The 21798-nt window shown below is 41.6% G+C and overlaps 2 protein-coding genes across 6 annotated transcripts in view; one reads left to right on the forward strand and one right to left on the reverse strand.

The window, feature by feature from the left end:
- Positions 1-13490, reverse strand: part of TSC22D1 (TSC22 domain family member 1) — a 144343-nt gene extending 130853 nt beyond the window's left edge. For 2 of the 5 annotated variants that reach the window (XM_009191871.4, XM_009191872.4), the window contains exons 1-2: positions 10510-13484; positions 10103-10146 (exon numbers count right to left, since the gene is read on the reverse strand). In XM_009191871.4, coding sequence (XP_009190135.2) covers positions 10103-10146; positions 10510-12990 — 2525 coding nt within the window. In that variant the 5' untranslated portion in view covers positions 12991-13484. Of the gene's footprint in view, positions 1-10102 lie in introns of all 5 variants that reach the window. The other 3 variants (XR_639745.4, XM_009191870.4, XM_003913828.5) reach the window with 2 other exon arrangements.
- Positions 13328-16039, forward strand: LOC116270573 (translation initiation factor IF-2-like). Its single transcript, XM_031655839.1, has 2 exons — positions 13328-14101; positions 14791-16039. The coding sequence occupies exons 1-2, from the start codon at positions 13352-13354 to the stop codon at positions 14992-14994; spliced, it is 954 nt and encodes a 317-aa protein (XP_031511699.1). The 5' UTR covers positions 13328-13351; the 3' UTR covers positions 14995-16039.
- The last annotated feature ends 5759 nt before the right edge of the window (positions 16040-21798 follow it).

Here is a 21798-nt window from a genome sequence, read left to right on the forward strand (position 1 = left end):
TTAACAAATTATATAAATGTATAACGTCCAACATGGTTCTTCCTGCTTCCCACTTCAATCCAAACTACAGATTCCCTTTACACTAATCTTCCCGGAACACCATTTAGTCAACAAGTATTGAGGGCCAACCATTCCGCAATTCAACCTTCAGTCACTTCCTATCACTTCCTGGACAGTGACGAGACTTATTAACTCTAGTAAATCCAACTGTTGCCTTACTGCTGCCCAGGTGTTTTTCTTATTTCCCCCCATTTTTATTAATATTCTCCCACTTGAAACATTTTCCTTCACCCTAAAACTTGTGAAAAGTCACTTTAAATAACACTGCTTTTCTGACCTACCAAAGGTCAAATCCATACCATCTGTGAACTTTGCTTATGTCTTTTGAAAACCCATGTTCCAGGTACAGTCTAAGAAACAATTTGTAAAACTGTCTCGGCCGGGCGCGGTGGCTCACACCTGTAATCCCAGCACTTTGGGAGGCTGAGACGGGCGGATCACGAGGTCAGGAGATTGAGACCATCCTGGCTAACACGGTGAAACCCCATCTCTACTAAAAATACAAAAAAAATTAGCCGGGCATAGTGGTGGGCGCCTGTAGTCCCAGCTACTCAGGAGGCTGAGGCAGGAGAATGGCGTGAACCCGGGAGGCGGAGCTTGCAGTGAGCCGAGATCACGCCACTGCACTCCAGCCTGGGCGACTGAGCGAGACTCCGTCTCAAAAAAATAAATAAATAAATAAATAAATAAATAATAAAAAATGTCTCAGCGAATTCACCTAATCAAAACTTGTTCCTTCATGGGTTGAATGAGATCAAGATTTCCAACTCTTAAGTTTCTGATTCTTTGATTTAATATTTCATGTTGCTTAAAACTATTACTTAGTCCTTATATTGCCAAATAACTGCCACATGCATATATATCTTATTATACTATTATACACTCCCTGGGGACAAGGACCATATTTGATTATACCTAAGCATTGGTTTTTTTGGCTCACACACACAGCAAAAAGTAAATCAGTTAATTCTCTCTTAAAGGAGAAAATAGTTTTATCACCTGATCATAAAGAACTTTATCTTTCTGTTTTTAGAAATGTAAGTTCTCCTTGGTTTTTCTTATGCCAATATTAACAGTATATTTTCTTGATTAAGCAGATTTTATCTAATAGGCACTGAAATAGGCTTTGAATACATGGAGCACATCAAACATCCCCATTTCTATTCATGAAGCTTAAAATAATCAGATAATCATGAAAACAAAATCTAAATACACACTGTAATAAGCATTATAAAAGAAAAGAACAAGGTGCTATTAAACAGTTATTAACAAAGAACCTAAGTTTAGATTGGTATGTCAGAGGCAGCCTCTCAAAAAGTGAGTTCAGCTTTAAAGTTGAATGAAAGTGAGATGGCATAGGGGATATTCAGGCTAAAATAACAGCACATGCAAAGGCCTAGAAGAATGGATGAAAACTGAAAAACTTTCTGAAAGGTCAAGTACAACTGGAATGAAGAAAGTTGGGGGAAAGAAGCATGATGAAGCCAGCAGTAAGCAAAGACAGAAAGAAATAACCTTAAAATAAATGGAAAGGCTTAAAAGGGGTTCTGGGCAAGTGAGTTACCTGAGCAGACTTCCATTTTAAGAATAAGATACAATATCAGAAAAAGACAAGACATATGCAGGAGGCTCTGTGAGGAAGCTACTACATGCAGTGCATTAAATGAGAACTGATGTTATCTTAGAGCAATGGCAGTAAGGATCGAAAAAAAAAGATGAAGATAAAGAAATGGTCAAGATGTAGAGAGCGAGGAAAAGAAACTATCAGGAATGACTCTGAAGTTTCTAAAGTGAAGAACTGCATTAAGAAATGATATTTATCAAAATAAAGACAACTAAAAGAGGAAATTTGAGGGGCTAGGTAATCAAGAGTTACGTTTATGACCTGTTGAGACTGATAAGCCTATAAGAATGCAAGCAGAGATGTTATGAAGGCAGATGACTTTACCAGCGTAAGGCTAAGAAGAGAAGTCTGGACTAGTGATAGGCATTCAGGAGCCAATAGCATACAAACTGTCTTTACAGCCATGGGGACAAATGATTACCTAGGGAAAAGGCAGTAAGTATAAAGAAGACTCAGAAAAACCTAGGAAACAGAGTCTGACAGAAGAGAGAAATCTGAAAGAGAGACTGAAAAGCAATGGCCAGAAGAGTGGGAAGAAAATGGAAGATTATCACAAAAAGCAAAATAGAGTGTTTCGAGGAGGGCAAACAAAGGTCAAGTAGGCCTAATTGTGCTGAAACGTCAAGATTTCCTGGTCAAATTGACTGGTAAAGAAGAAATGGGGTGGTGGAGGGCAGCTTTTGAATATATGTGACACTAGGAAAAAAGTTAACCTAGAATCTAAAAAGTTGTTATAATTTTTTAAAAATCAGTATAAAGATACTCTAAAATTTTTCAACCCGTGTAGTTTTTCTTAATGAGCCAGTAAAGCATGTTCTTACCATGACATATTCAACTTTAACAACAGTGAGAAGGCAAAAACCACCAAAGTTCTAATACTGCAGCACCAGAACAGGTCATGCTTAACAGCTTCATATTTTAAATTAAACTTTCTCTTTTATCTAATTTTTTAAATTGAGATGGGGACTATGTTGCCTAGGTTGGTCTTGAACTCCTGAGTTCAAGTGATCCTCCTATCTTGGCCTCCCAAAGTGCTGGGATTACAGGTGTGAAATTGAACTTTCTAAACAAGAAACAGAATTTATGTGTTTTGTAATTCTGAAGCCAATGTTGCAAAGGCTGAAACTAAATTATTAAAAAATTAAAATGGTTTTCCTAAAATTTCCACATAAGTTTCAAAAGAAAAAAAAAACACATGTCCACCTTAACATTTAACATTTGAATGTCTAATGCATTCCAGGCACACCACTGTTATGACTTTATCCACTTTTTTCTCACCAAGGACTTGCAAGGAAATGTTACGTTCTATGGCAATTCCATCAGTTACACAAATGCACAAAGCAATGAAGCAACGAAGCCTGCCTTTTTTTTTTAGGTTTTCAGACACTCTTAAGAATTCCTTATGGGCACTAGCCTTACCTCTTACTAGCTCTGTTAGAAGTAAAACGGCACTAGATTTTGAAATGAAAAAACAGCCTTGAATCCTAGCTCTGCTTTACTGTTATGCATGTAACCTTAGACAACTCACCCTCTCTAAACACTCAGCAAGTTTCAGTTTATTCAACAATAAAATAGAAAAAAACTTAATTCACAAGTTTAGAGTGGTTAAATATGGTAGATACTAACTGAATCTATACTAACACTTTTCATCACTTCTATGAACTGAAATTCTGAATTACATACTATTCTTACTTCTAATGAATATAAACCAAGTAATTCCACTCTTAAAATTTATGTATTCATTAGAGAACTAACTTGGAGCAATGACTTTATTAAAATTAGCATCATTCTTTACACTTAATAGTATTCTACCATCGAAACAGATGTGTAATAATACTAAACACACACATCTATTTTTTCACTCCTTCCCTAAAACCCCACTAAAATGACAGAAAAGCAATTTGTTAAGATATAAAGACATAAGCCCACAAAAACTGAGGCAGATGAAAAGACAATAGCAAAAAACATTTGAAAGCTGGAAAGCAGACAGTTGAGTGACAAATGACTTAGCAAACACTAGAAAATTAAATCTTTAGCAAACAATGGAGAATGCCAAGAACAAACCCAATTTAAACTGCAAAATCCCCAAAAGACTCAGGAATTGGCAGTACCACATCTATGTAAGTGGGATGTGGGGGGAAAGGGTGCTAAAATTAAAAAGATTGTTTAGAAGTCAGTTTAAGAAGCAGCCAGTCCTACAGATTCCCAATTGTCCCTCCCTAATCCCAAGAAAAAAAAAAAGTATATTGTCTGAAGAAGGTAAAACATAAGATCACAGGACTAAGGAAATCAGGCATAGCAAAATGCGGAACATACTGAAAACAGGGTTGAGTGAAGAAACGTATCTGGGGATCCCCCGAAAACCTCTCATTCCACATCCCCCTCACTGCCCACCCCACAGAATGCTTGTTGAAAGGCCTTCAATTCCAAGCAAGAAATCAGGAGAGCCTTCTTATAGGGACCTAACCAGCTAGGAGGATATAGAAGAAGAAACCAACACTAGAAGTCCTCCAATCAAACAGCCCAGCCAGGTTACCATATAGGAAAGCTAACAATTGACAAGCCACACTCAGATTTTCTAATTAGCGTTTTAATTCCTTACTCTTACACATGACTACCAACTATCTTAGGAACAGCTATAAGATGAAAGAAAAAGACCAAAGCAAACAGAAAGAAAGAAAATAAAAACCGGAGGAAATAGACCACACAGAAAGAAAAAAAAAAAAAAAAACTTAAAAAAAAAGCTAACATTTTATATATTCAGATAGCTAAGAAAAAAATACTATCATTACTAAAATAGAATAGTATACTATTAACAAGGAGCAAAAAAAAAAAAAAAAAGCACTTGGAAATTAAATATGTGATAAGGGAAATGGAAACTCAATAGAGCAAAAAGAAAAACAGGTGAAAAATAGTTGAGAAAACAAAAGGAAATTAGAAGACCAGTCAAGAAGGTCCATTATCCAAAAAAGAGGAGTTTCAGAAAGAGAGAAAAAATGGAAAGACATAATCAACAACCTGACTCAAGAAAAAGTCCCAGAATGAAAAGATGTTTCCAAACTGAAACGGTTCACCAAGTACTCAGCACAGTGGATGAAAAACGACCCACACAAAGATCCATCATGGCAAAACTTCAGAACACTGGAAACATAAAATCTTGTAATGCTTTTAGATGTTTTAAAAATGAGGGGAGGAAAAGGAAGGAGAAAGAAAAGGAAGGGAAGGAAAAACAAAATACACAGGTCACATACAATATATGAGAAATCAGAATGGCTTCAGATTTCTCAAAAGCAATATGGATGTTAGAAAGTAATGGCACAAAATATAAGAGAACATAACTTCCCCTCCCTTGGTTTTCTTCACCTAAGAAAGTGTCAGAGTAAACTAAAGCCATTTTAAAACAAGTAAACTAAGAATAAAGACACTAGTCTCCGGAAAATGGAGATCCAACACAAGAGAAAGTGAAAGGAATCCCAGAACAATGGTTGTGTACCAAGCCAAGAAGGCAACCAGTCAAGAATGGAGGTCAGGGGGTATGAAACTTCCTAAGATAAAATTGTTAACAGTATCTGATATTGGAACATCTTAAAAGGCATCTGATGAAAAGCGGAATTAGTGATAAATATTGAGAAAACTAGGCAAAGAGGTAAAAAAAAGATAATGAACTCCAGCCAGATTACTCTGTGGTAAACAGTCAACAAGCCACATGGAAAAAGAATTAAAAATATGTATATATATATATATACATACACATATATATATAGTAGAGACAGGATCTTGCTATATTGCCCAAACTAATCTCAAACTCCTGGCCTCAAGCAATCCTCTCACCTTGGTCTCCCAGTGCTGGAATTATAGGCATGAGCCACCATGGCCAGCCCCACACTGCAAATTTCTAATCAGCTCTTTAGTCCTTTAACACTTATTTGCAAGCAGACAATCAAGACTTACCAGACATCTAAGGAAAGGTTCTACAGGAAACGTAGAGCCCATACAAAAATGGGAAGAGGGTGGGGAAAGGAGGGGCAACTTGGAGAAAACAGACAATGCTGACAGATGAAAACTTGGGAGTGGAGGAAAACCCATTTCTATTATAGACAGGTGGAGATAGAAAAGGGAAGCAGCCACAAAACACTGTACAGGATAGGAAAAGTAGTATTTGACAAGAATACTGAATAATCAATAGTGATAACTACTGGAAGGAAGGGTACCGGGAAAAAAGGAGACCAGGTAGGTAGATGGTAACAACAAAATTAAATCTTCATTTTCTATCCAGGAAGTTAATAAAGACAAAAACAAATGAAAGGTGTATTTTATTTAACAAATATTTACATAGGGCATATGAGTTAGACAGAGTTCTAGGGAATTTCCAAATTAATTCAATTCTTATGTCAACCCTATGAGGTAACTACTATTGTCATCTTTTTTTTAATGAGAAAATTGAGGCATAAAGAGCATAAATAGCCCAATGTTACTTAAAACTAGTAAATGACAAGAAAATTCAAATCTAGGCAATCTAACTCCACAGTCCATGCTCCTAACCAGCAGGCTATGTTACAAATCTAGTAGTAAGACAAGCAAGTTATTTAGAGACTGGGAGGTAAATACCACAATAATCATCTAAAAGAGATGAAAGTGATTATTTCTAGGAAAGGAAAACTGGAAAGTAAGGCTGCAGGAAGCTCTTCCATGTATTTCTTGGACAACCATTTAAACTATCTTTAAACTGTGCATGTATATCTTGAAAAAAAACTTTAAAAATTATAATTCGGTATTTTAGTTAAAGTATTTTAACTGATAACTACTGCCATCCTCAGAGGTAGGCAAAATGAGTATTACTCCTATTTTATAAGTAACATGCATGCCTCTTAAATATTTGAGGACCTACTATAAAACAGGCACTGTACTTAGAAGACAGACATCAATTCACTTAAAAATGTTGAAGAGAGGTACAAAAAAAGCAAGTCTTTTTATCCATTTCCTTTCCATTTGTTGCATAAATTATATGATCCTGCATCTCTCACAGTTGTGCTTAAGATGAGGGACAATATAAACTTCAAATCATGACAAAAAAAACAAAATCAGAGAAATGTCTGCTAATTAATTCAAAAAAATACTTTGTCCCTGCCCTTGAGGAACTTCTAGTCTTGTGGGAAAGATTGGTAAACATAATTATAATTGAATGTATACAGTGCTTAAATAGAAGAATATTAAAAAGTGCTAAGGAAACAACATCCCCTGAGTGAAAACAATGCTTTGAAGAGAACATCTGAGCTAAGTCTTGAAGGATGTATGGAAGTTTGACCCATTTCACATTAAGAGGCCGTGCTAATAATAACGGTCACAAAACATAAAAGATGAAATATCTGTATTTTCCCATTCTTGTAAAGGAGAATTCATGGTTCATGTTATAGTCTAAGACATTAAGACTTTTTTTTTTTTTTTTGAGACAGGGTCCTGCTGTGCCACCCAGGCTGGAGTACACTGGCGTGACCCCAGCTCACTGCAGCCTTGACCTCCAGGGCTCCAGTGATCCTACCACCTCAGCCTTCCAGGTAGCTGGGAACTACACACATGCGCCACCATGCCTGGCTAATTTTTGTTATTTTTTTTTGCCATATTGCCCAGGCTGGTCTCAAATTTCTGGGCACAAGCAATTCACCCACCTCAGCCTCCCAAAGTGCTAGGATTACAGGTGTGAGCCACCGCACATGGCCTGACATTAAGACCTTTTAAATAAGAATGATTTTTTTCAAAACAAGATACATAATCTTAACACCCTGATCCATGTTTATAGTCTCTCCCAGTGATCAAGTGAAGGCACTTTCCACATGTCTAAACATTTTATAATCTAAAGTGTTAGAGTATTATTTCAAAAGATGACTACAAGATAACCATCCTCATTTGTCCTACTACCCAAGTTATATTGTTAACACATTTCCTGATTCACAATATTAAAATTATATATGTAGTCTCTCTCTCCTGAGACAAATGGTGACCAAGCCCACAAGATGCAAGTGACACAGAGGCTACCATGGGAAGAAAGGTTTTAAAAGTTTTTAAATCATATCACTGTTTTCTCTTGTAGTTATTCTTAATTTATCTTTCAAGGGCAAATTTAAATGAAATTAATTTCTTTTTCCAAACTGTAGTGATAAAAGAAATAATCTTCAGTAAAACACAATGAAGAATATAATATATATATTTTCTGATCTTACGAGGTGTTTTAGGGCTACATTCCGATTTTACAGAATTTAAGATATGGCTGAAACAAAAATTTTCTGGTTTTTAATCACAAAACTTTGATGTTAACTAACCAAGGCCCAAATAGGTAGTAAATTCAAAACAGTCCCTGCTCTTGAGGAACTCCTGGTCTTGTGGGAGAGACTGCTAAACATAATTATAATTGAATGTGTACAGTGTCTGAAGACAACTTGTTATATTAGATCAGTATTTCCTTATTTCTCATTATGTCTTTTTGTTCCTTTTTAGAATTCCATAATTTCCATAATTGGCTTATTAATCCTTTTATCAATTATTATCTGGAAAAATTAATTTTATATTAATATCTTAAACTGGGACCCTATTCCTATAATTAAAAATCTAGTTGAAAGTAGCATCATCTGACTTTGTCTGGAACAGCAAGCTGTGGAAAATCCTATCATGTCCTACCAATAGAAGGAAAAAGAGGGGAAAGACAAGCCAGGGGACCACAAATGGTAATTACAAAATCAAGGCAAGTTTGAATTCAAAATGAGTGTTTTCGTTTGTGTATTTTACCCATCTTTTATTTCTCTAAACTTAGCATCCACATAATATAGCTGTTTTTATAAAGGCTTCACTCAAATCATAAATTTGACTTAAAAAACATTAATAATTGTGGTAAATAATTCTTTTAAAATTACAGGTGAGTATTAGCATGAGAAAATTAAAGGTTTAACAATAATAATGGAACAATTAAGGAAAGTACCTCCTAAAAGTTTATCTTTTAGACTACAGTTTTGTACAAATAATACAGAATACATTTGGTTAGGTAACAAGGTTTTAATTACATGACTATTAGAAAAATAAAAAAAATCCTGAAAGACAAGATTTTATCAATTTAACCATGTCTTTACCTTATCTTTTAAACAACTAAATAACAAAAACCTCACTGAAACATTTGACCTTTGTTTTCTTTTTCTAAAATTACAATTATTTTGCAATATGCTCAATTTTTCCAAAGCAAAACCCACAAACATACATATAAAATATAAATGCTTATATTAGCTTGATGAAAGTTTACTCACAAAACCCTCCAATACTAAAATAATTAAATATCTTGCATGCTTAACTCCAAATTCCACAGTGAAAATGATGTCTTTTCATAACTCCTATAATAGTATTTTAATCAAGGTTAGTAACAGACTGGCAAATTTGTGAAAGAACATTACTTTAAAAATCAAGTAGGGTTTAAAACGATGTAGAAACATGAAAGATTTCACAACTTTTCTAGCCAGTCAGCTTCAAAGACACAATTTGATTCAATAAGAGTTACTGGCATATTATTTTCAGTCTAAGTGAAAAAACGCTTGGTTTAATAATGTACTTTAGGCTTTCTGTATCTTTTTGGTAAGGAAAAAAAGGAACAGGTGGAGATTAGCTGGAGACCAAGGTCTTATTTTCATGCCTCTACAAATTCAATCCTCCAAGACTTACTTTCTTCTATTCTTTAAAATGGCTACCACCTTGATCTACCATGCAAAAGAAAAAATGTACAGCATACTATCAAGATAAATCTGGTTATTTTGATGGTTTATGTCCTCCTTTCCCGCAAAATACTTTAAGATTCCCATTCCTTTACTGTTCAGATAAAATGACCATTAAATAAGCACACAAAAGTTGGTCAGTTGCGGTATGAGGGCAACCTATATAACCCAGATTAAGTCATCTTTCATACCGTATCTGACTAGGAAAAGCAGGCAACAATATCTTTCACAGACTAAGATCAAGCAGTAGAAATGAAAAAAGGATGTCTAGTAAAGGAGAACAAACGTGGGAACCACAACCCCCCAAGAGATTATTTTAGCAGCTCAAAATAGATTAACTATTATGTGGGCTAGCAAAAATTAAGCTTTCCATAATTAATATTTCTAAAAAGCATTTTATAGATAATAAAACCACTTGGTGCCCCCAAACCTATTTTTAATGTGAACACATGCTCAACAACTATTCTGAAAATATTGTTTACATATTACTATTTCCTACCCACTCTGAAACCATTCCATAACTCTTGCTCTATAAAACTTCCCATAAAAATGCATTTTTCACAAAAATGAAAATATACAATGCTTTGAACTAATTTTGTGCATACATGTAGCTACTAAATAGATCACTTCAAATCTGTTGAATGTCTCCAGAAATATGACATGATCTTACCTCTCATCCTCGCCATCCACCAGGGGTGTCGTCAGCGGTAGCACCTTCAACGGGAAAAGAGAAGCAGAGGCTGCTAGGCTGCTGCTACTCCCATCTGAAACTGCTGACATTCCCCCACTGTCACCACTGATCGTCTGAGGTAAGCCAACTAAGGAGGGCTCCGCTGGGCGCCTGGCATCTTCAATTTGGCTTCCAATTGCCTGAGCTAATGATTGTGCAGAGAACTGGGTAGAACTTAGTGGTATCTGTTGTGCCAAAGGCAAATTTATATTAGTTGCTATCAAGGGAGATTGACTAACACTTTGAACCAAATTACCATTTTGGGTAGCAGGGGTTTGTGCTATATTTTGTGGTGGAACCAAGTTTGCTGGGGCAGAAGGCATTCCAGAAGGACCAGTTGAACTAACCTGACTTGTAACAGAAATACTGCTAGCAGAGGGCAAAGGACTAACTGCAGGCAACTGCTGTGAAACAACTCCTTGAGCTACTGGTTCTACTCCTTGTGGCTGGGGAGGCACAGTTAACAAGGTACTTTGGGATGCAATAACCAATTGTTGAGGAAGGCTTGCAGCGCTAGTTTGAACTCCCTGATGAATAATCCCAGTTTGAGCAGGTGGAACCACTTGTGAAGATGGAGGAGCACCTTGCTGAATAACTGAAGGTGGAACCTGGGTAGAGGGCTGCTGCACTGCAGTAGGTATGTTTGCTTGCTGACCAATATTTGCAATCTGACTGCCAGTAGGTACAGCAGACACTGCTGCCTGAGCCTGGCCAACAGGCTGGACAGATGCCCCTGCAGGTTGTGCTGGGACTGCTGTGGGCTGCACTGGCAGCTGGATACCCTGTGGCTGAGCCACAGGAATCACTGTTGTTCCTGCTCCCACTCCTGCAGAACTGGGCTGTCCGGACGACATTGCTGTTTGAAGAATTGGCTGCTGTTGTACATACTCTGAAGCAGGATTTTGAGTCACTGATTTGACATGGCCTGGGGCCATCTGTGTAGAAACCATTGGTTGCTGTTGTCCATACTGTAACTGTTGGGGTGGTGGTGCCCCTGGAAGGGGAGTTTGCACTGGAGGAGCCGCCTGAGAATATGGGAGCTGGGGTTGAGCCAAACTGGAAATGGAAGGCTGCTGACCTAAAGCTGAAGTTACACCAACCACATTTACAGGCGATGGCTGGATACCAGTTGCAGCACTCATAGTGGCTTGCAGAGGTACTGGCTGAAGACTTTGCTTTTGCTGATAGCTCAGTTCTTGAGACTGCAACTGTACTTGTGAGATCTGTGACTGAGAAATACTCTGTGGTATACTAACTGCTGGAATACTCTGTGGACCAGTGCTACCAAAATCCATCTGTTGGAGGGTCACACCTTGGAGAGCTGGTTGTTGCTGTTGCTGCACCACCACAGTAGGAGCTCCCATCTCTCCACTTCCCACACTCTCTGTATAGTGACTCAGTGTGCTGACACTACTGCTCACTGAACTCCCACTAGTGCTCTCCCTTTCAGAAGTCACTTCTATCGGATTTTGCTTTACAGTCTCCACCACTTTATTTATCAGCACACCTTCTGTAGCAGGTACAGCATTTTCTTTTTCATAGAACTCAGTGCAAGTCCATCTACCTTTTTTAAAGGGCTCAGAACTAGAATCTAACTTCACAACTCTGAACCTCGAAGTGTTAACTGTTGGTTGTTGCTGCTGACTTGAAACCGATCCCCCAGTCATCCCTGCAGCTGCATTAGGGACACTGCTAACGGCAGCGGAGGAAGAAATAGTACCATTGCCCATGCCACTCAAGATATTCACATTAACACCACTGGTAACTCCAGGCCCAACACTCACACTAGCAGCACTAGGAATATTGCTTGTACTTATATTAGCATTACCAAGCATGCTGCCTGTCATATTAGCATTCAAACTACCCACAGCAGTAATATTAACATTATTTACTGTACTAGTGCCAGTAACAGAACTTATACCTATTCCACCTGTAGTACTTGGAGCACGTATATTAGTCATTACAGATGCAGGTGAACCACTGGATGATACAGCAGAAGTTGGTGCAACTGGTGTGATACTGTCAGAGCTTCCAGTTGTAGAGAGTTTTCTAGATACTGGGCTTGAGGGTGGCCCACCAGGAATGGATGCACTGGCCACAGCAACATGAGATGGATGGTGGTGCCCATGTTGGAGGTGGTGCCCATGATGAATGTGATGGTGGTGATGGAGGTGGTGTGGATGAGCATTCCCATTGATCACAACATTCTGTTGTGGAAGGTGAGGCAAATGAGGCTGAGGAAGGTGGGGCTGGTTGGGAGAGACTGCCCCAGGTGTCTCGGCTTCCTGGAAGTTATTTAGGGTCTCTTCTGAGGAGCTGCGTTCGGGCTCCCCTAAGTCAGTAGCCCTGGAAAGTGACACATCAAGGATCTCCGAAGAAGAGAGATCTTCTGTGTGAGATTCATCCAAATCATCATAGCTCTCAGTGTCCTCTGCTATACTGTTGTTAGAGCTGATACTAGCGGTGATCTGAGCAGGAGTAACGCTAGTTATCTGGAAGCCACTTTTCTTTTTCATTTGAGTTCCGCCTGGCGCAAGAGGCTGTGCCTGCAGCTGAGCCTGCGAAAGGAGGTTCAGGCTTTGTGGAGGCGGAGGCTGTGGTCCCGACGTAGAAGATGCTGCAGGGGGCGGCGGCTGAAGCAGCGACGGAGGCGGAAAATCCTCGGAAGATGTGGCACTACTACCGACGCCGGTACCTGCTGCATTGAGAGCAGAGGCGCTGCCACTACCGCTGCCCCTTCGAGGGAACACTGCCGGGTGCGCCATCTTCCTAGCGCTAATGTCTGCAGCGGCGGCGGCCGCGGCGGTGGACTCCGGCGGCTGGTGCATTGTGTTGGGTACCGGCGGGGGGGGGGGGGCCGAGGAGGCGAGTGCAATTTCCTTCTGCACCGTAATCTTTGTATTCGAGACGCCGGAGAGGAAAACGGGACCTGACGCTCCGCCTGGCGCGATTCCTTCTTCTCCTCCTCCTCAGCCGAAGGCGCCGGTCGCTCCTGCCTTCGAGAGCGAGCTTTGGAAAGGAGGATGAACGAGGGTGAACAGGGCGGCCGGGGACCCAAAGGGGGGACCCCTTCAGTCCTTCGCCATTCACTTTCCCCTGTAGCCTCACATCCCCCTTTATATTCCGTTTCACGTGGGGTGCGGGGCAGGAGGGAGGGGGAGAGCGCAGGAGGGGGAGGAAAAGCGAGAAATGCCCACCTTCTCCGGCCAACTCCAAAGCCGCCTCAGCCCCCTCCTCCCGCCGCGGCGGCGGCCGCTGCAAAGCCCTCCCGGCCGCTCTGCACGGAGGCAGCGCCGAGCAAGTGTCGCCTTCCCCTCGCCACCCCCGGGGCCGCCGCCGCAGGCGAGCCCCGAGCTCAGTGTCGCTCAAACCTCCCCTCCCGGCCCCGCTCGGCCCTCCCCCCGCGCCCCGCAGACCCTTTCAAACCCCCTGGGCTCGCGGCGGCTGCTCGGTGAGGAAACGCTGGCCGCGGCTGGGGCCGGGGCGACGCGGCTGCGAGCGGGGCGGCGGCGGGGCGCCCGGTACGGTGAGCCCAGCAACGAGGCGCGGGCGGGCGCGCAGAGACGCCGGGTCCTCGCGGAGCACGGCCGGGGCGCGGCGGCGGCGGTGGCAGCGGGAGCCCAGGGACCGCTCCATCACTGGCAGCCATGGAGCCCGAGCATTTTCCTCCCTCAGGGCAGGCGCCTCGGCTCGGCACACGTCCTCGGGGAGGAAGGGGCCGGCGCCCGAGCCTCCCCGGAGGGCGGCGGGACGTGCGCTAGGGCGGAGGGTGCGACCCTCTCTTGTCCTCTTCCTCCGCAGCCGGCTCTTCCTCACCCCGCTGCTCCCGCGACCGAGCGGGAGGGGGCCGCAGGCGGCGGCGGCTCCTTTCTCGGCGGCGTTGGTGGCCAGACGGGCTGGTGCAGCGACTGCAGCCGACGCCGTTCAAAGGAACGAGAGGTGGGGTTGGTCGGTGTCGGCAAACGGGGCGGGGGAGTGGGTGGGTGCCGAGGGAGGGTGTCGGGCGGGGAGGGGGCTATGGTGGTTGTTACTAGTGCTCTTCTTCGGCTCCCCCGGCTCTACCGTATCCCCCAGTCTCTCGCGGCATCGGGAGGGGAGGGACCAGCGCGGAGCGCAGGAGGAGGAGGGGCGACCGCCGGCGAGAGGAGGCGGTGGTGGAGGGGGAGGGGGCAGGCGGAGGAGGAGGAGGGAAGATGGCGTCTGCGCATGCGCCTCGGCGCCGCAGACATAAAGCCGGGTCTGGCGGGGCAGGAGGCGGCGGGTCTTCGGGCCTGGGCGAGCGCCGGGTCTCCCGACGGAAATTGCCGAAGGCTGGCGGAGGCGCCGAAGCCGGGAGTGGTGGAGCCGGAGGGGATAGTGGGGGTGGGGAATTTCGGCCGAAGGAGCGAATCCGGGTCGGACTGCTTGATTCGGCCCGGTGGGGGTGGGCAGGGTGCGCGCCTGCCGCGCGCGCAGGCTAGGTGTGTCCGCTCTTTTCACACTCGCGGCCGCCGCGCGCGGGCACGCGGCAGAGGAGGGGGCGCGGCGCGGAAGGGCCGGCGGAGGCGGCGGGAGCGCCGGCGCTTGGTGTGCGCGCCCTGGGTGGTGTCCCCCGCCTGCGGAATGGGTAATGAGGCTTTTCTCCGCAGCAACAGCATCACGAGTTTCAGTTCCCAGGAGCCCGCCGCCGCCGCCGCCGCTGCCACGACATGAGTCAGGCTTTCTTCCCCGGCGCGTGGCGGAAACCTCCTCCCCCTCGCCGCACCTGGGCTCGCCCCCGGCCCTCGCCTCCTCGGGGGATGCCCCAGCGCCGGGAGCTGCGGGGTCTACGGAAGGCCGGTGGCTCCCAGTGATAGGTGTTGTCTTTTGTGCAGTGCAGTTGCTGCCATGCGGTCTCCTCGCCCTTCCACGGGCAGGGGCGAGGCAACCGGACAGATGTTGCAGCTGTTTTCAGTTAACTGCCTTAGCTCCTCTGGGGTAGGCTCTTCTCTAACGAGGAGTGGTTGCAATGCATCCTTAACTGGAGGACAGAGGCAGGCCGGCCCTGTAAACGACTGATCTCAACAGGTGTCTCCAAGCAGCGACGCCTTTTTCGTTCATTGTCCTGGCTATATCCCCATTGGTTTGACTCAAGAGGCAAGGTGGCCCGGACATGTGAGCAACACAAATGATAAGCATGCCTTTTAGGGCTAGAAAAGAAAAAGCCATCCGAAATTCCAGTTTTAAAACACACACCCACACATATTACATTTCATGGGTCCGACTATAGTTCTACAGAAGCAATGTTAGGTTTGATTGGGGGCAATTTACTGGCAGTTACTTTATTGGCATTTCATGTCAAAACCTAGTTCTAAGCATTTCTTACCAATAATCGAGAATGTCCGTCTCTCCCAGGAATTTAAAAATGATAAAGCAAGCCAAAAAGCTGTAGGGAGGAATTTTCATTTTGTTAAATTTAGGTTAGGGGAATCGGCGCTTATGGTTAGACCTCTGATTCAGGAAATCTCACGGATTTACATTCCTATTTCAGAAGATTGTTAAAGCAAAAACGATTGTCATTTGCAGTTTTGATACACCTCTAGTTGTCAATTCAACTTTTTACCTTTAGTTTTCGCTGAACTCTTCCCCTTGCTCCAAGGGGAAGCCTTCAAAAAGTGAATTATATCACCTTTTGCATGTTATTGAATAGAAGTGCACCCTCAACATCCCGTCTATCCGCTATCAAAGCTATGATACATTGTTGCTTTATCTGGGGTCTCCTACACTGAAAAGAAAAACTGGGGCTTAATATATTTATTTTTATTTACTTTATATTGCTAATGTAAACCTCTGCTAGAAGTAAATAGGCTCTCACAAATATTCAAAGTGATACAGTAATAAAAATCAAATATGAGAAGACTACTTGTTCTCTGATATTAATTCATTAATATGTGAATGGTTGTGTTTTTATAGAGTCATGGCTATTTGTGTTTTCACAAAAATAATTATTTCTTTTTTCTCCAACAGCTTTTGTTGCAAGTGATATGCCTGGTTAATCGCTGCCATCCATTGTTGAAATGCAAATCTGGCATTCTTTTTCAATAGTTTTTGAATGGAAAATGGAAACTACCCTAACCGATTGAAACTGCAATGGATGTAAATGGGTGGAATGTCCTTTCTTTGGACTGCAGTATGAAAGAAAATGCTCTTGATCTCTCAAACTGCAGCCTTAAGTCAAAGGTTTCTTGTTTTGTTTTGTTTTTTTAAGTCAAAGTTTTAAATTACCCCAAACAGCAGCTCTACACCCCTTGGGCCACCTAAATAACTCACTATTATTGTGCTGATACGGCTTGACGCTTAATAAACACATATATTAAAGTCCTACCCAAAGCTGACAGAATAAAAGAGCTGTTGAGATAGCCCTATGGAAGCGGATACTTATTCTAATAACCAGTAGCAAAGGGTACTGTTTGAGCTGTTTTGATGGGGGAGGAAGAGTTGGGGTGTTACTCCTTTTAAAAGAAAGGTTTAAAAAACAAAATCCAGAATTAACATAAGACATAAGAAAATAAGATCTTTTGAAGCGTATTAATTTTTGCCTGCTTAGGCTGCATCAAGTCCCACTAAGATATAAAGAGCAACTGGGCCGGGTGCGGTGGCTCACGCCTGTAATCCCAGCACTTCGGGAGGCTGAGGCGGGCGGATCAGGAGGTCAGGAGATCCAGACCATCCTGGCTAACGCGGTGAAACCTTGTCTCTACTAAAAATGCAAAGAATTAGCTGGGCGTGGTGGCGGGCGCCTGTAGTCCCAGGTACGCGGGAGGCTGAGGCAGGAGAATGGTGTGAACCTGGGAGGCGGAGCTTGCAGTGAGCCGAGATGGGGCCATTGCATTCCAGCCTGGGTGATAGAGCGAGACTCCATCTCAAAAAAAGGATATAAAGGGCAACTCTATAGTTAGGGAAATCCTAGTTTCAAAAATCTGGGTCTCTCTTTCCCCTTCCAGAATTCTTACGACCAGCAATTTATGAACACAAATACATTTAAAAAAAGGAGAAAGCACCTGAAGACCTAGATTTTGTTATGCTATCATCTTTTAATTAAAAAGGTCTGGATTTTTATTGCATAAACATTAAATGCCTACTGCTATGTATAATAAAGTCATTAAATCCTTTTAACCAAGTACTTAGAGCTATCCTTTGCCTTTTGAAAGGCCAAATTTTAGCTGTTTTCATTCTGAGGCTATACGTCTGAATGACTTTTCTGTTGTTTTTTGAGACAGTCTTTCTCTGTCGCCAGGGCTGTAGTACAATGACACAATCTCAACTCACTGCAACCTCTGCCTCCCGGGTTCAAGCGATTCCCCTGCCTCAGCCTCTGGAGTAGCTGCGATTACAGGCATGTGCCACCACTCCCGGCTAATTTTTGTATTTTTAGTAGAGACGGGGTTTTACCATGTTGGCCAGGCTGGTCTCGAACTCCTGACCTCAGGTGATCCATGCACCTCAGCCTCCCAAAGTGCTGGGATTACAGGCATGAGCCACCGCGCCCAGCCTCTGAATTGCTTTTCTGCTGACTCAAAGATTGGCCTTTATTGTGGTGATCACTTAAATCCAGTTGCAACATTATAAACCAACCTTATATATTTTGACATGTTCAGTGTTTGCTGTACCATAAAAATAGAAAATTTGGGCTGGGTGCGGTGGCACATGCCTGTAACCCCAGCACTTTGGGAGGCCTAGGCAGGCGGATCACCTGAGGTCAGGAGTTCAAGACCAGCCTGGCCAACATGGTGAAACGCCCTCTCCACTAAAAATACAAGGATTAGCCGGACAACGTGGTGCACGCCTATAATCCCAGCTACTTGGGAGGCTGACGCAGGTGACTCGCTTGAACCTGGGAGGCAGAGGTTGCCGTGAGCTGAGATCGCAGTACTGCACTCCAGCCTGGGTGACAGAGTGAGACCCCGTCTCAAAAAAAAAAAAAAGAAAGAAAATATGCGGCCGGGCGCAGTGGCTCACGCCTATAATCCCAACACCTTGGGAAGCCGAGGCGGGCGGATGCCGAGGTCAGGAGATCGAGACCATCCTGGCTAACACGGTGAAACCCCGTCTCTAGTAAAAATGCAAAAAATTAGCCAGGCGTGGTGTTGGGCACCTGTAGTCCCAGCTACTCGGGAGGCTGAGGCAGGAGAATGGCGTGAACCTGGGAGGCGGAGCTTGCACTGAACCGAGATGGCACCACTGCACTCCAGCCTGGGCACAGAGCAAGACTCCGTCTCAAAAAAAAAAAGAAAATTTGCTGAACATTGTAACACAATTTATCTATTTGTGAGTACTGCGAAATAGATCAATTAAAATCAAGTAATTCTCTAAAAGCAATGCCCTTGAAGAGCAGGAAGGGAATACCTATACTCTAAATGGCTGAGCTACAAAAATAGATACTATTAAAGAAAAATGTGTACAGAAAATATGCCACTGTTCCACTCCAGTAATTATTCTGGCTAACCAGTGCTTTAGTCATGTAATATTATTAATACTTATTTACAGCTTTTAGATGTCATCTGGGAAAAAAAAAGTCAGATGTTTATGACATAAACTCAAAAAATCACACATTTTTACATATGAAGAACCTAATGCAAGGGGATATTGCAGTATGTTTATTAATCAATTTGCTCTCTGACAAATTTTAATGAGACCAGGAGTGTGCCATCACTATCGATACCACAAAATGCATATTTCAAAACTTTAATTCCAATTTTAATGAGTACAGTTTAGCTTATAACTGATTAATTTCGGCAGCATTTGTTAAGTTTTTCAATAGTATATTTCAGTTCAGCTAAACAATTTTATATCCTCAAAGGAGATAATGCTTACAAAACAGAAAAGTATAGTTATTTGAATGTATGGTTCAGAAGGTACACTGATACACATTAGCTCATTTAATTCTACCCTTTGAGGGAGAAGACATTATCATTCTCATTTTAGAAGTGAGTAATCAAAGGGAAGTTAAATAACTTTTCCAAGATTCATGCCTAAATCTGGATACTCATGTCCTCTTAATATCAGATTCTATGCCTCTGTATTTAAGGATTTTTCTGAAAAAGTCTGAGCATTAGAGACAAGTGTTTTTCAAAAATCTCTTGAAATTAATAAATGTTCCTTCAGTGCTTTTGAGTGCCAAAGAAGATATGCCATTAATTTGAAACAGCATTTCTTCTGTATGAAGAGGATAAAAGACTTTTTCCCTCTTTGAACCAATGTAAATGTTATAGATTCTTTTACACTCTTCTGATTTATGAATGTGTTAATTTGGAGAATGTTCTCACAACCTAATGTCTGCTACAGTACTGTGAAGCAGTAAAAAAGAATTTATTAATTTATATTTTTAAAGGCTATAATCAAATAGCCCTCCAAATCTCTCCAGTGTTGCTAATTTTATTTAATGCCTACTATATACTGCACATTGGTTTTCAATGCTGTAAGTGTTCTATCCCACTCAGTCCTCACAGTTATACAAAGAGCTGAAATTGCCCCATGTTGCAAGTGAGGAAAGTGAGGTGCCAGTAGGTTTCAGTCTTACAACTTGACTAGAGTGGTAGGGCTAAAATGAAAATCCTGGCAGTCTAACCACCCCTTCACAGCTGCTTCCAAGGCATATTGTTAATTCAGGCTACTGCCAACTCATGCTCCCAAGTTAAGTTTCTACAGAATACTCATGTTTTAATTTTTCTAATTAAGCATCTCCAAAAAATCTATAAGCACCATTTTCTCCTATGCAGAGATATTCTAAAAATGTACATTTTAGAGACTACTGTGGCCATGTAGGAGTTAGACATAAAGGAACAGAACAATGATTTAAGTAGGAGGATTCTTCACTGATTGAAACAGATGCCAAATGCTTGAAAAAAGGCATCAATCACATGTAATTGAGAAATGCTATCTATATAGGACAAGATAAATGTTTTCCTGTTTTAGCAATTAGTCTTTATTGAACATAAGAGCCTGTAGAATAGAGAGAGTAATAAGAGAGTAATAACCTAATCTTTTCAACGTGTTCTAAGGGCCCATTTGTATTTATATATTTTTTGAATATGTAAAATTATAGAAATAAACACATTTGTCACATTTGTTTATATCATGATTCTAATAAGACCTTTGTCCATCCAATGTCAACAAAAATAAGGTCAAGTTATACAAACAAACAAAAGCAGCTGGATGCGGTGGTTCACACCTGTAATCCCAGTGCTTTGGGAGGCTGAGGCAGACAGATTGCTTGAGCCCAGGAGTTTGAGACCAGACTGGGCAACATGGCAAGACCCCATCTCTACGAAAGATACAAAAATTAGCTGGGTGTGGTGGTGTGCGCCTGTGGTCCCAGCTACTTGGGAGGCTGAGGTGGGAAGATTGGTTGAGCCCTGGAGGTCAAGGCTGGAGTGAGCCCAGTAAGCATCATGCCTAGGCAGCCTAGAGAAAGACCCTGCCTCAAAAGAAATTAAATGAAATTTTAAAATGAAAGCAACCGATATTCCTTTGTATTTAAAGATTACATTCACAAACATTTAGGTATATCTCAAATCTTCAAGCTCAAAGAAAAAAGAATTTACTGGGGTCATTCCTTAGTCTGGAAATTTCCTTTGATCATTTATTTTCTCCCTCTGCTCTAACTTATCTTTTAAGGTAAGAACATTAATAAAATAGTTTTAAAATAATTTTTAGTAACACATTCAAATTGACATTTCCAGTTATTTTCATTGTAGAAAACGGGAGATCAGTAGTCTTAAAGGCCAACATCTTTTCTGATTTTAATACCATGAATAAAAGAAAAGAAAATCCTAAATGTATACACTCTAAATTGGAGTCAGAGACACAAAATAAAATCTCAAAAATATTATGACCACAAAAATTTAAATGCAACAGCACAATTTACATACGGTAGATGTTTACAAACCCTTTCTATATGAATGATAAATTAGAATGATTAAAGAGGAAATTAATAGAGTTTTTAGACAAAATCGTGAGATGGGATTTAGAAGAAAAAGCCCAGCAAAATGATTTGTTTTATATGCAATATATACACACTTATCACATCAAGAAAATTTAAAATATGACTGGTTCAGCCCCTTCACTGAGTTAAACATAAAGTTAATTGCAAAGATACCAACAAAGTTTTCCATCAGAAACTAGAAAGGTCCAGGTACTTTCTTGCCACAGTTATTTATAGACAGGAATGATAATGCCAACTTAGTGGTTTACCTTCAGTGTTTCAAAAGAATGTCTTTATTCAGGAGGCATACTGACATAACTGACATACAAAATGGTTAGTAGATGTACAACTACAACTCAAGGTATATTTCGAGTAAAATGGGAGTAATACTCTGTTTTACCCCAATGTTGATCCCAAATTATTTGATAATAAAAACAAGAGCTTTGAAAGAAATACTTCCAATTAAACTCATCTTGAGAAAGGTGCTAAGTTTTCTTTGTTCTTTTAAGTATATAGCAGAAACTTAAAAGTTCTTATAAAAAATTTTCTAAATCCTATACTATGTAGTAACATTATCAACATAATTGATCACTTGAACTTTACTACTGAACTTTTCACAAGGTGTTTCTGAAGAACATAAAGTTCAGACATTACGGCGTTAAAAAACAAGCTCATTATTAAAATTTTGGTCAAG

Source organism: Papio anubis, chromosome 15 (genome assembly GCF_008728515.1).
Source record: "Papio anubis isolate 15944 chromosome 15, Panubis1.0, whole genome shotgun sequence".
Taxonomy (NCBI): domain Eukaryota; kingdom Metazoa; phylum Chordata; class Mammalia; order Primates; family Cercopithecidae; genus Papio; species Papio anubis.

What these genes read in the sequence shown, in the direction of transcription:
- LOC116270573 (XM_031655839.1), top strand. Translation starts at nt 13,352, where the DNA reads ATGCCCACCTTCTCCGGCCAACTCCAAAGCCGCCTCAGCCCCCTCCTC. An exon ending in GCCGTTCAAAGGAACGAGAG is followed by an intron (nt 14,102 to 14,790) that starts GTGGGGTTGGTC and finishes TTTTCTCCGCAG; the next exon opens with CAACAGCATCACGAGTTTCA.